This window comes from Urocitellus parryii, chromosome 12 (genome assembly GCF_045843805.1).
Source record: "Urocitellus parryii isolate mUroPar1 chromosome 12, mUroPar1.hap1, whole genome shotgun sequence".
Taxonomy (NCBI): Eukaryota; Metazoa; Chordata; class Mammalia; order Rodentia; family Sciuridae; genus Urocitellus; species Urocitellus parryii.
Window position 1 is genome coordinate 37,437,965 of NC_135542.1, and position 19,339 is coordinate 37,457,303.

The 19,339-nt window shown below is 39.9% G+C and overlaps 1 protein-coding gene across 3 annotated transcripts in view; it reads right to left on the reverse strand.

The window, feature by feature from the left end:
- Adam17 (ADAM metallopeptidase domain 17) overlaps positions 1-15,701 on the reverse strand; it is a 49,740-nt gene extending 34,039 nt beyond the window's left edge. For all 3 annotated transcript variants that reach the window (XM_026387220.2, XM_026387152.2, XM_026387290.2), the window contains exons 1-3: positions 15,426-15,701; positions 6,663-6,795; positions 358-488 (exon numbers count right to left, since the gene is read on the reverse strand). In XM_026387220.2, coding sequence (XP_026243005.1) covers positions 358-488; positions 6,663-6,795; positions 15,426-15,522 — 361 coding nt within the window. In that variant the 5' untranslated portion in view covers positions 15,523-15,701. The remainder of the gene's footprint in view (positions 1-357; positions 489-6,662; positions 6,796-15,425) is intronic.
- Between the last annotated feature and the right edge of the window lie 3,638 nt (positions 15,702-19,339).

Genomic DNA, 19,339 nt, shown 5'->3' on the forward strand with positions numbered 1-19,339 from the left:
CATGCACAAGGCCTTGGATTCGATCCCCAGCATCAAAAACAAAACAAAGATATTATTAAAAGAAAAGCCTACAGTCCTTGCATAAAGACAAGAGAAGGTTAAATCTGTATCATTTGAAATTAATTTTAATCATCAAATCAGCCAGCTAGCATGACATGCTAGGTAACACTCATTTCCTCTTGTTATAATGTTTCTTCTTTCAAATTTAGTACAGCTCAAACAGAACCATAGCAGAATAGCACTCCTATGAGAGCAAGCCCTTCCCCCACCTACCTACCAGAAGAGATTATATAATTTTGTTAGACTTAGAGAACTAACCCCCCAGACATGAGGACAAAATCCAAGCCCCATACTAACCAACCACATGTCCACTGAAGAAGTCTTGCCATTTTACAGTGTACTCGCTTTCATCTTCACCATCCACCACCACAACTTTGAAATTTTGTGAAAAGCGTTCGGTACTTGATGTCAAGTACAATTTAAAATGCCTAAAGAGAAAATGCATTCAGAGTTCACTCTATGCATGTTAAAAAAAAAAAAAGAACCTAAACTTTCTTAAAATTCTGGATAAGTTGACAGTAAAAAAAACACTATGTAAGTTATAACTAAGGTATTTAGAGCAATGTACCTCCTGTAAAGACAAAAGAACTCTGGTCTAACTGCAAAAACTTGGCAGACCAAAAGAAACTAACTGGAGGCGATTTTCAAAGAGCTTATGAGTTTCTCTTTCCTACAAAATTGATAATAAGTAAACACATGTATTTGGATAACCAAAGCAGAATTTTTGCTTATCTGGAAAAATTATTACTAAAGATTAATATTATTATATATCATTAACTGAACAACTACTTAATGTTATATACTCTATGTTATCTCCACGCAAGTCAGAGCTGAGGCATGGAGGTTAATCAACAAACTGTGAAACTAATGCAAGGTTACACAGCTAGTGAACAGTGAAACTAGAAACTAACTGCTGTATTTCACAACCTGGTGCTCTGCTGCCTCTAGCAATCAAGCTGGGTACCCTGTGGGAAAATTCTTATTGCTGTGCAAATTAATAAATAGCTGCTCTCTACATTTAAAAGCACTCATGAGTCCCTCCTCCTCGAAAGAACTTATCTTGAAAACTATATACCCAAAATTACCATTAGGAAAATAAAAACAAAGCCTCCAATGCAGACATTAAAATATGCCCTTTGGATCTTTAGATGGGGCTTTTTGTTTTCTACAGTTTGTTGTTCTGACAAAAAAATTGGGATGGTGAGTGATAGACCCAACCTGATCTTTTATTAAAATTGGGAGCCATCTTGCCACAAAGCCATGAAAAACTAATTTCGGCTTTACTATAAATTACTGCAAATTCTGAACCTGCTTGGAATGCCTGCCCGTGCCTTGAACTCACCCATGCCTGGCTCTCTGACCAGATAGCAGCCCTCTCTGAAACTTTAGTGACACCTCATAAATAGTGGCCTTCCCTGGCCAGACAACGACCCTCTTTGAGGCTCTAATGGTCCTCATAAATTCTGATGTTGGGGCCAGCAAAAAAAAAAAAAAAATGTAAACTACCATTAGTGTGATGCTTGTCAGAGTTCTGTTATCTGTAACCCCCCTTTTGTGTAACTTTCTGGGCTATAAAGCTGGGCTATAGGAAAGGTGGGGTTGCTGTTTTGTTCACGCCGTTTTTTGGGAGGGAAAGGCAGCCCGGCCGGTCGAAATAATCAGCTTGCTTTAATTTGATTTTAATTGGAGTCAGTGGTCTTTTCTTGCGTCCTGGTCTAACAGTGAGCAAGATTTTTTTCAATTATTATTTACAGAGCCCTTTCAATGTGCTCATGAACACCAAAGACAAAGAAAGGCATGCTATTTATCTCAGCCACAGGAACAAATTTTGTCAGCTGTGGTGTTGAAAATATGAAATGTTGCTTCCCCATGGGTCTGCTTGAGTCTTTGAACTGCCAGGAAGAAATCCAGACTGGAACAGTTCCCGGGTCAACAAATATTTTTAACTTTTGAGCACACAAGGTAATTTTAGTTTGCTTGTGGTTTTTAGTGGTTAGAGAGAAAGAAACAAAATAGAACATTATTTCCTAAAACTTTAGAACATTTTCTCCTGCTCTCCAAAACTGTATCTTCCCACACATTCAGTCATAATTTTTTTCACCTTCAGTTATGCTGAGAACTGTCAAAAGCAACCCTATTATAAATTCTTATTATTTAGCTTTAAAGCTCTCTATGAATCATATTATTTTTAAGGTTCTTTCAAACAAGTAAAAAAAAAAAAACCCTATATTTTTCATTTTCTGTTATAAATCGCTCTAGAGTAAAGATAAAGACCAAGAAACGGTAAAATTATGGTTTTTCAAATTTTCCAATCTTAGCTTTTGAGCTATAAAAGCTCCAACAGGAAATGTCAATCAAAATTTACCTTAACTTATCTTCCTAAAGTTATGTAAAATTGTTTACTTACAAACTTAAATTTATCTTTCTTATGATTACAGAATTTACTGTAATAACAGATTAGTACTAACCAGTCTGGATTACCATTATTTTCCTATTTTTTAATGGTCCATCTTATCAGGCATCTTACTTTTTTTAGTGGGGGGCGGGGGCGGGGTAATGGAGATTGAACTCAAGAGTCACTCAACCTCTGAGCCACATCCCCAGCCCTATTTTGTATTTTATTTAGAGACAAGGTCTGAGTTGCTTAGCGTTTTACTTTTGCTGAGGCTGGCTCTGAACTCATGATCCTATGGTCAGCCTCTGGAGCCACTGGGATTACAGGCATGCGCCACCACGCCCAGCCCTTACTTTAATTTCTTTCAGTCCTACCCTTCACAAATAATTCGAGATATTTCATCTTTAGGAAAAACATCTAGCTTAAAAAAAAATCTGATAACATTATAAAAAAATTTGCAACTTTTTTGTTAAGTTAGATAAGTCTTTCTTTTTTTTCTTTTTTTTTTTTGAGCTGGGGATTGAACCCTGGGCCTTATGCATGCAAGACAAGCACTGTACCAACTGAGCTATATCCCTAGCCCTAGATAAGTATTTCTCAATGTACACCAAAAAGGAAATACAAATTTTAAACATTTTCCTTTTTTTCATAAAATTAATTAATGCAGTCTTCTCAGCATTCTGTGCTTTCCAACCTTTGTGTAATCTTGGTTTATTTTTTTCCCTCCCATTATTATTTTAAAACAATCTACTTATTTACCATTACTACCAAGTAACTGATGAACTCACCTTAAGATTGGAAGCCATCGCATCACAAAGTCATGAAAAATTCATTTGTGTTTACTATATAATTATTGCAATTTCCAAACTTGTTTGGATTCCCTGCCCGGGCCTTGAACTCACCCATGCCTGGCTCTCCTTGACCAGATAACAACCCTCTCTGAAACCTCAGCGGTGCCTCATAAATTCTGATGTCAAGATCTGAATTTACTCCCTACCTTGAAACATCAAGTCATGTAGGTCATTAATCTGCCATCTGCCCTTGTATTTCGTTTGCCAGAAACCTGTTAGCTCTAAATTCCCAAGACACTCCTCTTTGTAACTTTTTGTGCTATAAAAACATTTTCTTCCCTGAGAGCTGGGCTGTTCTTTGGCCCGGCTTTTGGGTGAGACAGTCGCTGGCCATTTTCTTTGTGTACACAATATAAGCTTGCTTTAATTTGGTTTAAAATTAAAGTCGGTGGTCTTTTCCTTGTGTTGTGGTTCAACACAATAAGTGTACTCACAAAGGTGAGGTCAGTCATAATATGCACTCATCATGTCAGCTCTTTTTTTTTTTTTTAGCTCTAATAACACAATGTAGTAGAAAAGGAAGGCTATTGGGATTTGATTCTGAAAACCCTGGCTCAAATCCTATCTCCTCCTCTTACTCACTCTTTGCCTTTGGCTTTAATCTATGAACCTAGCATTCCTCTATGCAAATGGCAAAAATATTGACTAAATGACTAGTCTGAAGGTTAAATAACCTGTTAAGCACCTGGCACGAAATTCTCATAAATCAGCAGACATATTTCCCATTAAACATTTATTTATTAGTTTATTTATTTATTTATTTTTGTGGTGCTGGGGATTGAACCCAGAGCCTTGTGCAAGGCAAGCATTCTACCAACGGAGCTACATCCCTAGCCCTCCATTAAACATTTAAGATCAAAACTATGAAAAATAAAACTATGAAAACTATGAAAAAATAAATTACAAACTTCCCCATATTATTTAACATTTTCTTTTTCTTTTTTCCCTTGTGGTGCTGGGGTTTGAACTCAGAGCCCCACACATGCTAAGCAAGCACTCTACCACTGAGCTACATCCCCAGCCCAACATTTTCTTAATGAACCAATGTCATCTATGAGACGTGGAAGAGAAATACACAAGGCATACAAATATTTGCCCCTTGGCAAGGATTTTACAGGCCACCCCAAATCAAGCTTTAACAGAAACCCAGAAAACTTAATTTTGAGTTCTGCTTTCTTTCCTTTCCCCTTGCTCTTACTCCTTCCTTGCAGTTTATCATATCCATTTCACCAACTCTTATCAGTACAACAGTCACAACACTAACTTTGGAATTAGGCCTGTGCTCAAATCCCATATCAACCATTTACTAGCTGAGAGATTTTAGGCACATTATCTAACATCTTTGCGCCTTTTATTTATTTTTCTTTTTGTGTCTTCAAAAAAGGAATAACAGCCAGGCATGGTTGCACATGCCTGTAACTGCCTAAAATAATCAGTAATGTACAGTAATGGAACAATTTCTTTAATGTTCTAAACACTACTACAATTTAATAGTCAAAAAGACAATCCAATAGAAAAATGGTCCCAGAATGTGAAAAGTCAACTGACTGAAAAATAAAATAAATGAAAAGGTGCTCATTTTCACATAAAATGAAAATCAAAACTACAGGATACCTTCCTCTCACATGCTAGGCAAATGTTCCACCACTGAAATACAGTTTGTTTGTTTGTTTTTTGGTACTGGAGACTTAACCCAGGGAATATACACCACTGAGCTCCATATCCCCAACTCTTTTTATTTTGAGACAGAGTTTCACTAAGATGCTCAGACTGACCTTGAACTTGTGATCTTCCTGTCTCAGACTCCCAAGCTACTGGGATTTCAGACAAACACTACCATACCCAGCACCTAAGCAGGCAAACATAAAACATATTACTTTTCCTAGATTCCTTCAACAGATGAATGGATAAAGAAAATGTGGTACTTATACACAATGGAATATTATTCAGCCTTAAACAATGAAAATTACAGGCAAATGGATATAATTAGAGAATATCTTGCTAAGTGAAATAAGCTAATCCCCCAAAAAACAAAAGACAAGTGTTTTCTCTGATAAGTGGAGGCTGTAAATAAATAAATAAGTGGAACAGGGGGATAGGAGAGAATAAAGGAACTTTGGAGTAAGGAAGATGTGGGGTTGTGGGGATGGAAAAGACAGTAGAATAAGATAGACATTATTACCCTATATACATGCATAATTATACTACTGGAGTGACTCTGTACCATGTACAGACAGAGAAATGAGAAATTGTGCTCCATTTGTGTGCAATATGTGAAAATGCATCCTACTGTAAAATTTTTTTTTAAATTAAAATTTAAAGAAGAATGGGATACAAGTCTATCCTATAAACAAACAATAATTCAGGCCAGTTACATTCTCCTAGTGTTTATTTTTAATACTGGATAAAAAGTTTCTTTACAGACTCTAGAATGAGGTCTGCAATTACTGAACTGGTTTATATCTGCAAAACATGGGCTGGGGTTGTGGCTCAGTGGTAGAGGGCTTGCCTAGCACATGGGAGGCCCTAGGTTCAATCCTCAGCACCACATAAAAAATAAATGAATAAAATAAAGCTATGAAAATAAAAAGTTACTTCATTTTTTTAAAATGCTCATTTAAAAAATAAATAAATAAATCTGCAAAAGAGCATGGATTAAAATTACTACCCAAATCAAGCACATCAATCAATTTATGGTTGAAATAAGAGGAGCTCAATTTTAGACCCAGTCCACCACTATGTGTGGGGTCTATGTGTGGGGTCCTAAACAAAACATTTTTCTCTCTCTCATGTCTTCACACATAAAGTAAAGATAATATTTAGTACCTGGTTGGTTGTGCTGAAAATGTAAAGTATTATAAGCATTCAATTTGTAAAAATCCCTAGCTAGGCGGGGTGGCACACACTTCTAATCCCAGCAGCTCAGGAGGCTGAGGCAGGAAGATCACAAGTTCAAAGCAGCCTCAGTAACTTAGCAAGGCCCTACACAACTAAGTGAGACCCTGCCTCAAAATAAAAAATAAAAGGGACTGAGGACATGGCTCAGTAGTTAAGTGCCCCTGGTATAATCCCTGGTACCCTCACAAAATAACCCCAATATCCCCCAAATAAAAACAATAAAAAATTAAAATTCCTTCTTACAATTTCATAAACATTTCACCATCATTAATACCTTTACATCACTCACTTTTTAAGAAAACACTCATCAGTATGAATTTTTAGAATAGGAATCATGTATGGCAGACTATAATTATATCAATTACAAATCTTTATGATGTGATTTTCCTAAGATTTCTGCTTTTGCCAAACCAAGCCCCTCACTGATCCAATATTATTTTATAAATAATTCAAATTACCTTTTCAAAGCTGAAAAAGTTAGTAATGTTTCCAAATGTGTTGAGGCTTGCAGATCCCTTTTCCTTATGGAGTGCTGCTGGATATTGGCAAGAGAGAGGATGTCATAGTCTGAGAGCAAAGAATCAAGCTTCTCTGAAAAAAAGGTAAAAAAGGTGATTAGCACCTGAACCTACTCATCGGCTGTATTATCACTAAAATGAGAGTGCCAAACAATAAGCTCTTTCTGATGTAATAATTACGAAGCACCTAAATGCACTGCACAACCAATAGGGTATCTCTCCCCCACCCCCTCCACCCCATGCCTCCACATGCTAGGCAAGAGCTCTACCACTGAGCTACATCCCTAACCCCTGGAGTACTATAAGAAATCTAAACTAAATATGATGAAGATCTAAATTCTAGTTCTTAAGGGGCTGGGGATGTGACTCAAGCAGTGGCTGCATCACAATAGAAGAACTCTCTTATTAAAAGAAAAAGAAAACCATTTAACTAAGTTAAAGTAAGGAACAGGTCAAAGTGAAGGAAAAAAACAACCTTTAAGCACAAGGATATTCACTACTCATCTTTGCATTATTTTTTTTAAATACTTATTTTTTAGTTGTAGTTGGATACAATACCTTTATTTTATTTACTTTTTTTTTTAGTGTGGTGCCGAGGATTGAACCCAGGGCCTCGCACAGCTAGGCGAGTGCTCTACCGCTGAGCCACAACCCCAGCCCCAACATTATTTTTTATAACAAAAGAATCAAAGCAAATTAATAACTGGAAACAGCTGGATAAGTTCCAGAACTTCCAAATGACAGGGAAAAATCTGCAACCATTTAAAATGCTGTACACTACACCTTTTTTTTTTTTTTTTTTTTTAAATCAGGGATGGAACGCAGGACAACTGAGCCACATCCCCAGCCCTTCTTATATTTTTAGAGACAGGGTCTCATTAAGCTGCTTAGGGCCTCCCTGAGTTGCTAAGGCTGGCTTTGAACTCCTGATCCTCCTGCCTCAGCCTCACAAGCAGCTAGGATTACAGGTGTGCGCCACCATACCTGGCTACTACAACTTTTTTTTTTTTTTTTTTTTTAAAGAGAGAGTGAGAGAGAGAGAGAGAGAGAGAGAGAGAGAGAGAGAGAGAGAATTTTTAATATTTATTTTTTAGTTCTCAGCGGACACAACATCTTTGTTGGTATGTGGTGCTGAGGATCGAACCCGGGCCGCACGCATGCCAGGCGAGCGCGCTACCGCTGAGCCACATCTCCAGCCCCTACTACAACTTTTTAAGGACTGAAAAATAAAAAATTTAAAAGAGCTGGGGGCGGGGCTGGGGATGTGGCTCAAGCGGTAGCGCGCTCGCCTGGCATGCGTGCGGCCCAGGTTCCATCCTCAGCACCACATACCAACAAAGATGTTGTGTCCGCTGATAACTAAAATAAATAAATAAAAATTAAAAAAAAAAAAAAAAAAAAGAGCTGGGGGCAAGGTTGTGGCTCAGCAGTAGCGCACTTGCCTGGCATGTGAGGCACTGGGTTGGATTCTCAGCACCGCATATTAACATATAAAATAAAGGTCTATCAACAACTAAAAAAAAAAAAAAATTTAAAGGCGGGGTGCTGGGAATATGGCTCAGTAGTGAAGGGCCCGGCCCCTAGGTTCAATCCCTAATACCAAAAAAAAAAAAAAACTTATGCTGTGTTAATGAAACAAAGGGAGATTTTAAAATACACTGTTCATATTGCATGATCTTAATTATTATAAAAACAGGCCTTAAAAAATGACAAGATAAGTAACATCACCAGTATTTGAGTATATTTTCTATAATAAGCACTTTTTAAATGTAGCTACCTATCATACTTTAAAATACTTAACAAGTATGTTTGCATTGCAATTTATTCTCTTTTAATGAGTAGATAACCCAAATTGGATGTCCTGGAGCCATCACAAACCACCTAGTAAAAACAGATCTCTCTTTGGAGCCAAATTAGAGCTATATACTGCTCTTGAAATTGTCTTCTCACTAGCAAGTGAGAAGTGTGGAAAATGTGCCAGAGCGGAAGAAAACCGGAATCTGGGAAATCAATAAGACGCTGAGCAAACCAAATGGAGATCACCAAAAGATTCCCAGGTTTCTGGTCTGGGTACCTAGGTAGATACAGTATAATTCATGGAAGGGTAGGGGCACTGGATGCTCTGGATACTCAATATTCAGCTGCACTTCACTTTCAAAACTGTAACCACTGGTAATCATAATTTTCTAGAGCTTTTTCAACAGAATTCAAACACTTCCTTCCCCAAAGATTCTCTTTTCTACATTTAAATCTCTTAATAAATGAGTATAAACCATCATTCTACTTACAACAAAGTTTATTACAGTTAGTCCTAAAAACTATGTTACCAAAATGATCTTTCTTTGCTCAGCATCTGGTCATGAACTCTTTAAAACTCTACAATTTTAATTGTAATTATCAGTAATTCTGCTGATTACTCTTTAAAATGAGAGCAGCTATCTCAACTTTCTACAAGTTGATCCAGCCATCACCCTAAATAACTGAGATTTTTCTCATTTCAGCCAACTACAAACACAAATTAGAAAATAAAAGACACAATTTAATTCAAAATTAATTAAATTAATTTAATTTATATATATAATAGAATTTTATTAATTAAGGTGTCCCCTATCTACTCCTCCCTTTCTCTGTCAAGAGCTACAGTTTATAGTTGTCCCCACTTGCCTTCCTGCCTAATGGTGCTTAGAGATACCGCACCCTTCTTTACTGTTTTTGTATCTTTTATCACCCCATCTTCACTTCTTTTTTTCTAAACCCATATTCTACACTTTTTTTCTCTTTTCCAACAGATTCCATTTATGCATTTATTTAACAAATACTTATTAAAAACCTCCTATCTTTCAGGCACTACCAATATAACAGAAAAATATATTTCCAATAGTTCATACTGGGGGAAGAGATCAAACAAAATTATAATAAAGTGTGTCATTTGCCGAGAGAGCAGTTATAGGAAGTTATAGGACACAACAGGGGCAGGGTTCCTGCCTGGTGAGCCAAGGATGCTTTCCTAGGGAAGCAGTATTAAAATCAAAAGGATAAGGTTGCCATCAAGAAAAGGGAAAGAAGGAAGAGTTTCTAAGTAGATGGCATAACATGCTGCAGTCCTCAGGAAACAGATAATCTATGACTTAAAGAAGTGAGAGCAACTCAATGAAGCTGTGGTGCACAACAGCACAGAAAGAAAAGATGAAGTGGCTGGGCTCAATGACACATTCCTGTAATCCCAGCAACCCAAGAAGCTGAGACAGAAGGATCCCAAATTCAAGGCCAGCACTGGCAATTCAGCCAGACCCTGTCTCAAAATAAAATTAATAAAGAAGAGCTGGGGATGCAGCTCAGTGGTAGAATGCTTATAGGTTCTATCCCCAGTATCAAAAAAGAAAAGAAGATGATGAGGAGGAGGTGTGAGGCTTGAGAGGCAGACAGAAGTCAGGTTAAAGGACCATGGGACAAAATTCAGGATTTTGGACTCTGGACAAGGACAACAGCTGTTACTTAGAAATATCATTATAACCCAGTGTGGAAAATGTGTCAAAGAGGAAGAAAACTAAAATCTGGGAAATCAGTGGGTAAGATGCTGAGCAAACCAGGCGGAAATCACCAAAAGACTTCTAGGTTTCTGGCCTGGATACCTAGGTAGATATAGCATAATTCATGGGAGGAGGAGGTGGGAGGGACTGGATGATGAAAGACTTTAGAATGACATAGTCTGTCTTGTTTCTTATATACAATTCTCAATTACACTGCCCACTTACATAAGACTTCCTTTGTATTAAGTCATCATACATTTGCAAATGTGTTACTTGATAAGCCATACAGTGATTTTAAGTGAGAAGAAAGCAAAACTATGCTATAGTATGATTCTCAATACTGATATCAGCAGTAAAAAAACAGCTAATACTTTGCTCCTTCTAAATGTTCTAAAAGAAGAATAAAAACAAGGCAGGAGTTTTAGGCCTATGATAAACCCCCTATGAATATACATGTGGAGTAGCCTACAAGAGATTTGATAAACCTTCAACTCCATCCTTTTCTTACACCTGAGTTGTTCTGTATCTGGGATAAGCTTTTATGGTCATTGATCATAGTATGATAACCTAAAGTATAGCCTAGTTTCTTTCTTTGAACTAAAAAGTTGATATTAAGTTAAAACTAATATTTAAACCTCAAAAGGGTATAAATTTTGCTTATATAAATATAAGCATAAATATGTGTGTGTGTATATATATAGCTATACACATACACATACATATAGATAATTGTACCATGTATTTGAGAGCAATTTAAATAAACTGTCATAGAAGGAAACATTTGTGAACCTTAATGTTTTCTTTTTTTGCAGCAAACTGCATTTTCCTAGAATACAATCTCCAAGTGTAATGAAGAACCCCTACAGTAGTACTCTGCTTACTCTCTAACTGCTATACTGTATGAAATACAAAAAGTACCCCCCAAAATAATACCATCAGTATCATGCTTCTATTCTTGATGTCAGAAGTGGAAAAGGACTGCTATGAAGTATTTACAGTATCAGTGCAGAAGACACGAGACCAGCTCTTTAGCACTCTCAAAAATACAGAGTAGGAGAGAAGCTGCCTGAACAGGTTGTAAAATAAACCCTAAGCATGGATGAATCCCTTCCTGAATCTAAGGGGTAAGGAGAGAAATGCTCTCTAGTAGGTCAGGAACCCCAGAACCTAGGATCTAAACATGTAATTTTATGGGTTTTTACCAGTAAAGGAGGATGGAGTTTCATCAGCCTCGAGTAATTAATCCCCATCAAGAGCTTTTGACCACTGGGCATAGTGGCACTCACTTGTAACCACGGTGGCTTGGGAGGCTAAGGTAAGAGTATACCAAGTTTAAGGGCAGCCTTGGCAATTCAGTGAGACTCTTAGCTCAAAATAAAAAGGGATGGAAATGTAGTTCAGTGGTAGAGCACTTTTGGGTTCAATTCCCAGCAGGAATAAAATTTAAAAAGAGGGGAGAAAAGAAAAGGGGGGGAGGAGTATTGAGGTACCCAACTCCATGGCTAATTTAAGAACTAAGTTAGGAGTTACAGTATATGAAAAGTCCTTCATTTCACTTCCCTACCCCAGTGAAACTTATCCCTGACCCTTCTTCCCTACCAACTTTTCTCAGGCTTTCTTCAAATTAACAGTTCCAGTTATATAAACTTAACATCTCTCACAAATAGAAACTGATGAAGGATCCAAAAAATCAACCATACTTGGCCTTGCAGGACATATCTAGTATTCTGTGAAAGTCAAAAAAAGATTTCTCCAGTTTCCCTATCACAGCTCTTTGCTGACTCTTCATTTTATCCTAGTTTATCTCTTTGACTAGCACAAAATAGTTATATTAATTTCCCTCAGAGCAGTTAGGATCGTTAAGTGTTTAGGTTACAAAAGAATGCAGTTTATAAGCAAAATTAACACAAAAAGAGGAAGCCACATGTCAAAATACTGAGCAAAATGGTGCTGTTAATGAAATTAGTACTGTTATGTGGAGAATCACCAAGCCAATAACCTCAAGTTTCAAATATATGTTTCAAATACAAATGTTCATCCTTCATCTGTGACCTACATTTTTTCCTTCCACCCACTACATCCTCTTTCATTAAAAGTAACTCAAAGGGAAAACAATTTGGAAATCAAAGTGAGACTTATACACCCCGGCTGCAACTTTAACTAGTTATCATCATGACTAAGCTCATATGATTCATAACTTTCCTAAATTATGCAATTCATAACAGTTTGATTGAAATCATTTTTAGTGACCTATGGAGTACTCCAAAAGTCAGGCTTCTATTTATTATATGTATTACTGCTCTTCAGAAAAATGTTATAAGCTCCGGCTGGGGATGCAGCTCAAACGGTAGCGCGCTCGCCTGGCATGCGTGCGGCCTGGGTTCGATCCTCAGCACCACATACAAACAAAGATGTTGTGTCCGCCGAAAACTAAAAAATAAATATTAAAAAATTCTCTCTCTCTCTTTAAAAAAAAAAAAAGAAAGAAAAATGTTATAAGCTGGGCATGGAGGCAAACACCTGAAATCCTAGTAACTCAGAAGGCTGAAGCAGGAGTACTACCAAGTTCAAGGCCAGCCTTGGCAATTTAGCAAGACCCTGTCTCAAAATAAAAATCCCAGGGATATAGCTTTGTGGTAAGCCCCTAGGTTCAATTTCCAGTACCATAAAATAAATAAATAGATTTTAGAAAAAAATCCTATATATACCTAATCAATATTTAGTACTACTGTACATGACATCTGCAGACAAAAGACTAATAAACAAAAAACCATGGTCTGAAACTACTTATCAGTCTTGACCAACTCAATCTTAATAATAAGATTGAGTTAAGGGGAATGACTTTGTCCTTGGTGAGAGAAGTGTCTCTGCTTCCTAGGTGCCATGATCCCAGCTGTTTTCATCTGCCACAAAATTCCGCCATGATATTCTGCTTCACCTTGTTCCCCAAGGTATAGAGCTGGCTATCTTTGGACCTCCTTTTGGACCTCCAAAACCATTAGCCCCCATATACACTTTTCTTCTTTAAAATTGTTTTTTTAGATTTTTGGTCACAAAAACGAAAAGCTAATCAAAACACATACTTAACAACAGTGCTTCAAAACAAAAGGGGGAAAGTGCCATAAATAAATTATACTTGGAGGAAAAAAAAAAAGATTTGAGTTAAGCAAAAAATGACATCCTGAACTGTCAAACATTCTGTGCTGTCCAACATACACAAAAGTCAATATTTCAAATGCCCACAAGGCATATATGTTCATCAATGTGTAAATCTAACAATTCCCTACAAGTTTTCTAAGACCCATTTTTCGAACCTATTAAAAAAAAAATTAGACACAATCTCTAAAGTTCATAATAGTCTCTATTCCTAACAACCTTTTATTCTGTCATCAGAAGTGCCCTTATTTTCCCTTCTCACCTACCTAACCTTAAAGTCTAGGCTCAACTATCACCTCCCCCATGAAGCCTTGCTTCCCTTCTTAGACTGCATTCAGTAGCCCCTTCATGATCATATTTGCCATAATGTGTCCACCACTCTCCTCCACATTGTTTTAGAAGTGTCTGTTTAGATCTCTTTATGAGTCTCTATTCTGCTATGCTATAATCTGTTTTCCCTCCCCTCAGTACTGGGAAGTGAACCGAGAGGCACTTCACTACTGAGTTACATCTCCAGCCCTTTTTATTTTGAGACAGGGTCTCACTAAGTTGCCCAAACTGGCCTTGAACTTGCAGTTTTCCTGCCTCAACTTCCCAGATATGTACCACCACACGGGGCTATGCCACAGTTTTTAAAGATGGATATACTCTGATCTTTGTATTTCTGATGTCATTCCTAATACTGTGTGGACAGTATGAGTGCTTCAAACATTTGATGAATAAATGGGTAAGTCTATGCAGTTTTCTGGCAGATGGTCTGCACTAATTAAAAAACCAGCTTGGTTAAAAAACCTATGATGTGCAAATGTTGCTGAGAATCAGTCTAGAAGTAATGCTTTTTCCTCTACATTGTATGCTTATTTTTTCTTCTGATAACAAGAGAATGATAATAAAAAGTAAAAAGTTGTCAGACAGATGAATATAATTTTAGTATCTTAAAACTCGTTTTTCCTTTTCATTAATTTATACTTAAAATTAAGCAGATCCTTACCCTGTCCATCCTGACCACCACACTTCAAAATTTTCCTTCAACTTTACTGACTTAGCACTTCCTAACTGGCTCCCTTGCGCCTTTTCTTAAACAGTCACTTTGTAATTCATTTCAAAATGAGACAACCACAAGGCAGTTACTTAGGTAAGAATACTCAACACCTTTAATCACCTTTAATACCCCTATCTGGGGATGGGATGTCAGCTCAGTGCGGGAGGCTTGCCCAGCACATGTAAGGCCCTGAGTTCTATTCCCAGTACCAGAGGGAAAATGCCATCAGACAATTTTAATTTTTGTCCATTACATAAGAAAACATATACCGTTTCACACTCTTATTAATTAACGGACCGGTATTGCATTAACTTTTAAAACATAAAGGACCCTAACACACAGTATAAGCTCACTTGCACCCATCCTTAAAATCCAATCTCTCCAGAAAATCTAATAGGGACCCTTTATTTTATAGGCTCAAAACTGATCAGATTGGTCATGCCTGCTCATTTCTTCTTAAATTAGAAAAGCATTCACGGCGGCAGCCTCGCAGTTGGTTTGGCAGGTCTTAGCTTCCGCCTACTCCCCAAGCGCTTTCAATAAACTACAACGTAAATAAGAACGTGCAGAGGATGAGGGCAAAACCCAAATTCCGTCAGAAAACGCCAATGAACCCTCTGCAGTCGGTGCCTCCCGCGGCAGAGATTCCAGCCCGCGGTTGGAGGGCGGGAGGAACTCGCGAGCTCCGGGCCCCGCCCTCGGTAGCGGCGCGCAGCACTCCCGGTTTTTGCTCGGCAAGGCCACACCTCCCGACCCTCGCCGCCCTCGCAGCCCACTGCAGCGGGCCCCGTCCCCACAGGAGACCCACCGGGAGCCCGTCACCGGAACCCTCCCCGGAACGCAGCGCCACACCCCCTTCCCACCCTGGAAACCGGGGACGCGCCACCGTCGCCCGCACCCCGCCCCCGAACACCTGCCAGGGCCCGCTCCCCTCGCTTCCTCGGCGGCCGAGGCCGGCTCGTCCCCGGGTCTCACCGAGTCGCTGGCGGGAGCCGAAGCCTGGGTCGTCCGGAGGTCGCGGTGCCAACACGAAAGGAACCAGGCTGGTCAGAAAGAGGAGACGCTGCCTCATGTTCCCGGCCCGGCCGCCGGCTTCACCACTCTCGGCAGACGGGGGCTCGGGAAACTGCTCACATTGGGGAAGGGATCCACCCGGCCCGGCCCCTCAGACCTCCTTCCCCTCCCGCGCCGCCTACCGGGAGAACTCTAGAGCCAGGAGCGAGGCCCCCGGAAGTGCAGGCGGCGCTCCGAGCGCCGGCTCTGCCTGCTTCCGGCAGCCGCCGACCCCCGCACCACCCACAACCGGAAGCCGGCACCGCGCGGCATGCTGGGAGCCCCGGCTTGCCCCGCCCCGCCCCGCCCCGCTCCGCTGGGACGCGCCGGCCTCCTTCTTTCCCTGCTCGCGGCCTGCGTATGCGTCTGGTCGGAGCTCGACCGGCGCTTGCCTGGCCTCGGCCCGAGATGCCCTGACTCGACCCAGCCTCGTGTCCGAGCGACCGCGGAGAGGGAAGGCAGAAGTTCGCGAGCACGCCCTGAGGCGCGTGCGGACGCCGCCTTCTCCGTGCTGCCCACGTGCAGTTAGGACTCCTGTCCGTCCTTCGGTTAAAGGAGCTGTGAAGTCCATCAGAGGCCGACAGGACGCAGCTGGCTGGACGCCGCAGGCTCTGCGCGCGTGCTCGAGTGGGAGGCGGAGGCATGAGGCCAGCCGCAGTGCCCTAGGGACCAAGGCCATTGACCACCAGCCCACTCTTTGGTGCCCGTGCCTCCGCGCCTCCGCTGTCACACAAAAAACAGGGCTTGGGGACCTTAATGAATGCGGTGCGCTTTTGCTCAGGCAAGGGTCTACAGCATTTTCAGGAGCTAGAATCCTAAGACCTGACTCCTTACCTGTGACTCCAGGAATCAGAATCCATCCACAAAGTTTGTATAGTTCAGTCCTCTACTTGATAGATTCAGCTTGAACGGGCAGTTTGCAATCCTTTGCAGAATTTTACCTCTGTGAAGTTTAGTGTTTATGTAGCTGAATAAAGCATTCTAAAAAGGTTGGATATAAATTTTTGTTTTATTGAGGTACTGGTGATCAAATCCAGTGCTTTGCACATACTAGGCAAGTACTGTACCACTGAGTAAAACCCCCAGCCTTATTTTATTTTGAGATGATGTCGGCCTAAATAGCCCAAGCTGGCCTTCAACTTGTGATTCTCTTTCCTCTGTCTCCCTAGCAGCTGGGACTACAAGTTTGTGCTACAGTCCTGGGGCTAATTATTGTTTTACTTTGACTAAAGTTTATCCAAATAGGGCCAAACTTTTTCCACCTGCAAAGAGTGGGCTGGGGGTGAATCCCTGCAATCCTAGCAACTAGAGAGGCAGGAGGGTCTTGAGTACTAGGCCAGCATGGGAAATTGAGCGAATCCCCATTTCAAAATAAAAAGACAAAAGTGTTGAGATGTAGCTCGGTACATCACCCTGTGTTCCCAGTATCCAGGGTGGGGATAAAACCTAATTCATCTTCTCATAATCAGAAGCCCCAGATTTTCAGGAGCAATCTGAATTTCAGGTACTCTTTCCCATTCACAAACCAGGACCCAAATTGTGATTCCAGTTTGAAGCTCATCTTTATCAATGGTTTTGGCCTTTAAGATGAATGAACCACATGAGGGAGTTCAAGAGCCAGAGGAGACTGGGGTTGTGGCTCAGTGGAAGAGCATTTGCCTAGTGTGTGAGGTGCTTGGTTTGATCCTCAGTACTACATATAAGTAAATAAAGTTATTGTGTCCATCTACAAGTAAAAAAAAAAAAAAATGACCCAGAGAAACATGTTAAGAAGGACATACTGGGCTGGGGATGTGGCTCAAGCGGTAGCGCGCTCGCCTGGCATTCGTGCAGCCCGGGTTCGATCCTCAGCACCACATACCAACAAAGATGTTGTGTCCGCCGAGAACTAAAAAATAAATATTAAAAATTCTCTCTCTCTCTCTCCTCTCTCACTCTCTCTTTAAAAAAAAAAAGTAAAAAAGAAGGACATACTATAAAGATAGAGTTAACTGGCAGTCTAAGTCACTGGTTTTCAAACATTCCTTTACTATGAAAAGATTTTTTTTTTTTAATATGTGCCCACAGACTGGGGATATAGTTCAGTGGTAAAGGGCTTGCCTAGGATGCACAGGCTTAGGTAAATCCAATTAAAAAAAATACCCCTTGGATAGATTTTTTTTAATTTTGTCACCACAAGTGTAAGTTGTTGCAAAACATGTATTTTCCAGCAAAACGTAAATACACTTAATTAAATGGTCACATCATTCTTTAACATTTTTCCAACAGAATATAAATACCTCAGAGATTTCATAACTTATGTGACAGTCTCCAGGATAACCCAGCCTTTGTATAGTCAGTCCCCTTCCACCCTAGCGCACAGTTGGTCTGTGTGACCCATAGGTCACACGCACAGCAGAATGGCATCTCACTTCCAAGATTAGGTTATAAGACTGTGCCTTCCATGTCAGGTGTCCTCTGGCTTGACTTGTTTTTTCAGATTACACAGACTGGAGAAGCCAACTTTCATGTCATGAGAAACCTGTGGAGAGGCTGATATGAACAGAAGACCATGAGTTTGGAAGAAATGCTCTAGCTCCAGGCAAGTGTTGAGATCACAATAACCCCCAAACCCAAAGCCTGACCCTGAGAAACTGTAGGAAATAATAAAATGTTTGTTGTTTTAAACTCTTAAATTAGGGCTAATTTCTTACACAGCCATTGTCATCTGTATAAAAAAAATCCATAAACACGTCATCTAGATCCTAGGTTCATCTTTACATCTGTAATGATTGTGTGTGTGTGGTGCTTGTGGTCCAACCAAGGGCCTCATACATGCTAGGGAAGCTCTTACAACTTAGCCCTGAAGTAAGTTTTGTAAAAATAATGATAAATGCATATTAATTGTACAAATTAATGAGTTTCAATGAGTCATTTCCATACGTGCATGTACTGTGTGCTTTGTTCATATCTATCCTCCCTACTAACTAAACCCCCCAGCCCCCACCCCCACTTCCTCTTCCCTGAAAAGTCCCTCTTCTATTTTCAGGTCATATTTTTTATTTTATTGTTTCCACATAAGAAAATACACAGACAATACTTGTCCTCCTGTGTCTGTCTGACTTCAGTTAATAAGATATTCCCCCATTTCATCAATTTTCCTATAAAGGGCATGATTTCATTCTTTAAGGCTGAATAATACTCCATTGTGTTTATATGCACTTTTTTCTTTTTTGGTACTGGGGATTGGATCCAGGGGTGCTTAACCTCTCCCAACCCTTACTATTTTTCTGACTAAGTTGCTTAAAGTCTTGCTAAGAGGTTGAGGCTGGCCTCCTGCCTCAGCCTCCTGATTATCTGGGATTACAGGTGTGCACCACCACGTCTGGCTAGGACTGACTGCATTTAAGGGGTCTTATTTGGTGAATCTGTCCCATGAATATAAAATAACTGGTTAACAATTTTGAATGATTTGAACTTTGCTTTTTGGCAAATTTCAGTTTATTCTTGTTTAAAGAAGAACAATAAAATCCACAAGTAATGTGCAACTGTCACCTTACCTCAGCCATTTAACCTCTAACCTTTTGCCAACTGTGTGTATAGTCAGGTAACTGTGTGTCTGGCCTCCTTCCCCTTCTCTTCCTGTCCTGCCCACTGTCAGAGAGCCTCTCCTATGTCATAAGCTGAGACACTGGGGATCCACAAGAAAAGCAGCAAAATCCTAGGCAAGAAGGTTCTGAACAAAAAAAGTGTCAGGATCTTAGGGAGGTAGCTTTTATATCTTTGACATGGCTCAGAAATTTTCCAGAGATGTTGATTTAGAAGGAGAGAGGAGATGTTCCGCCCACATCAGTGCT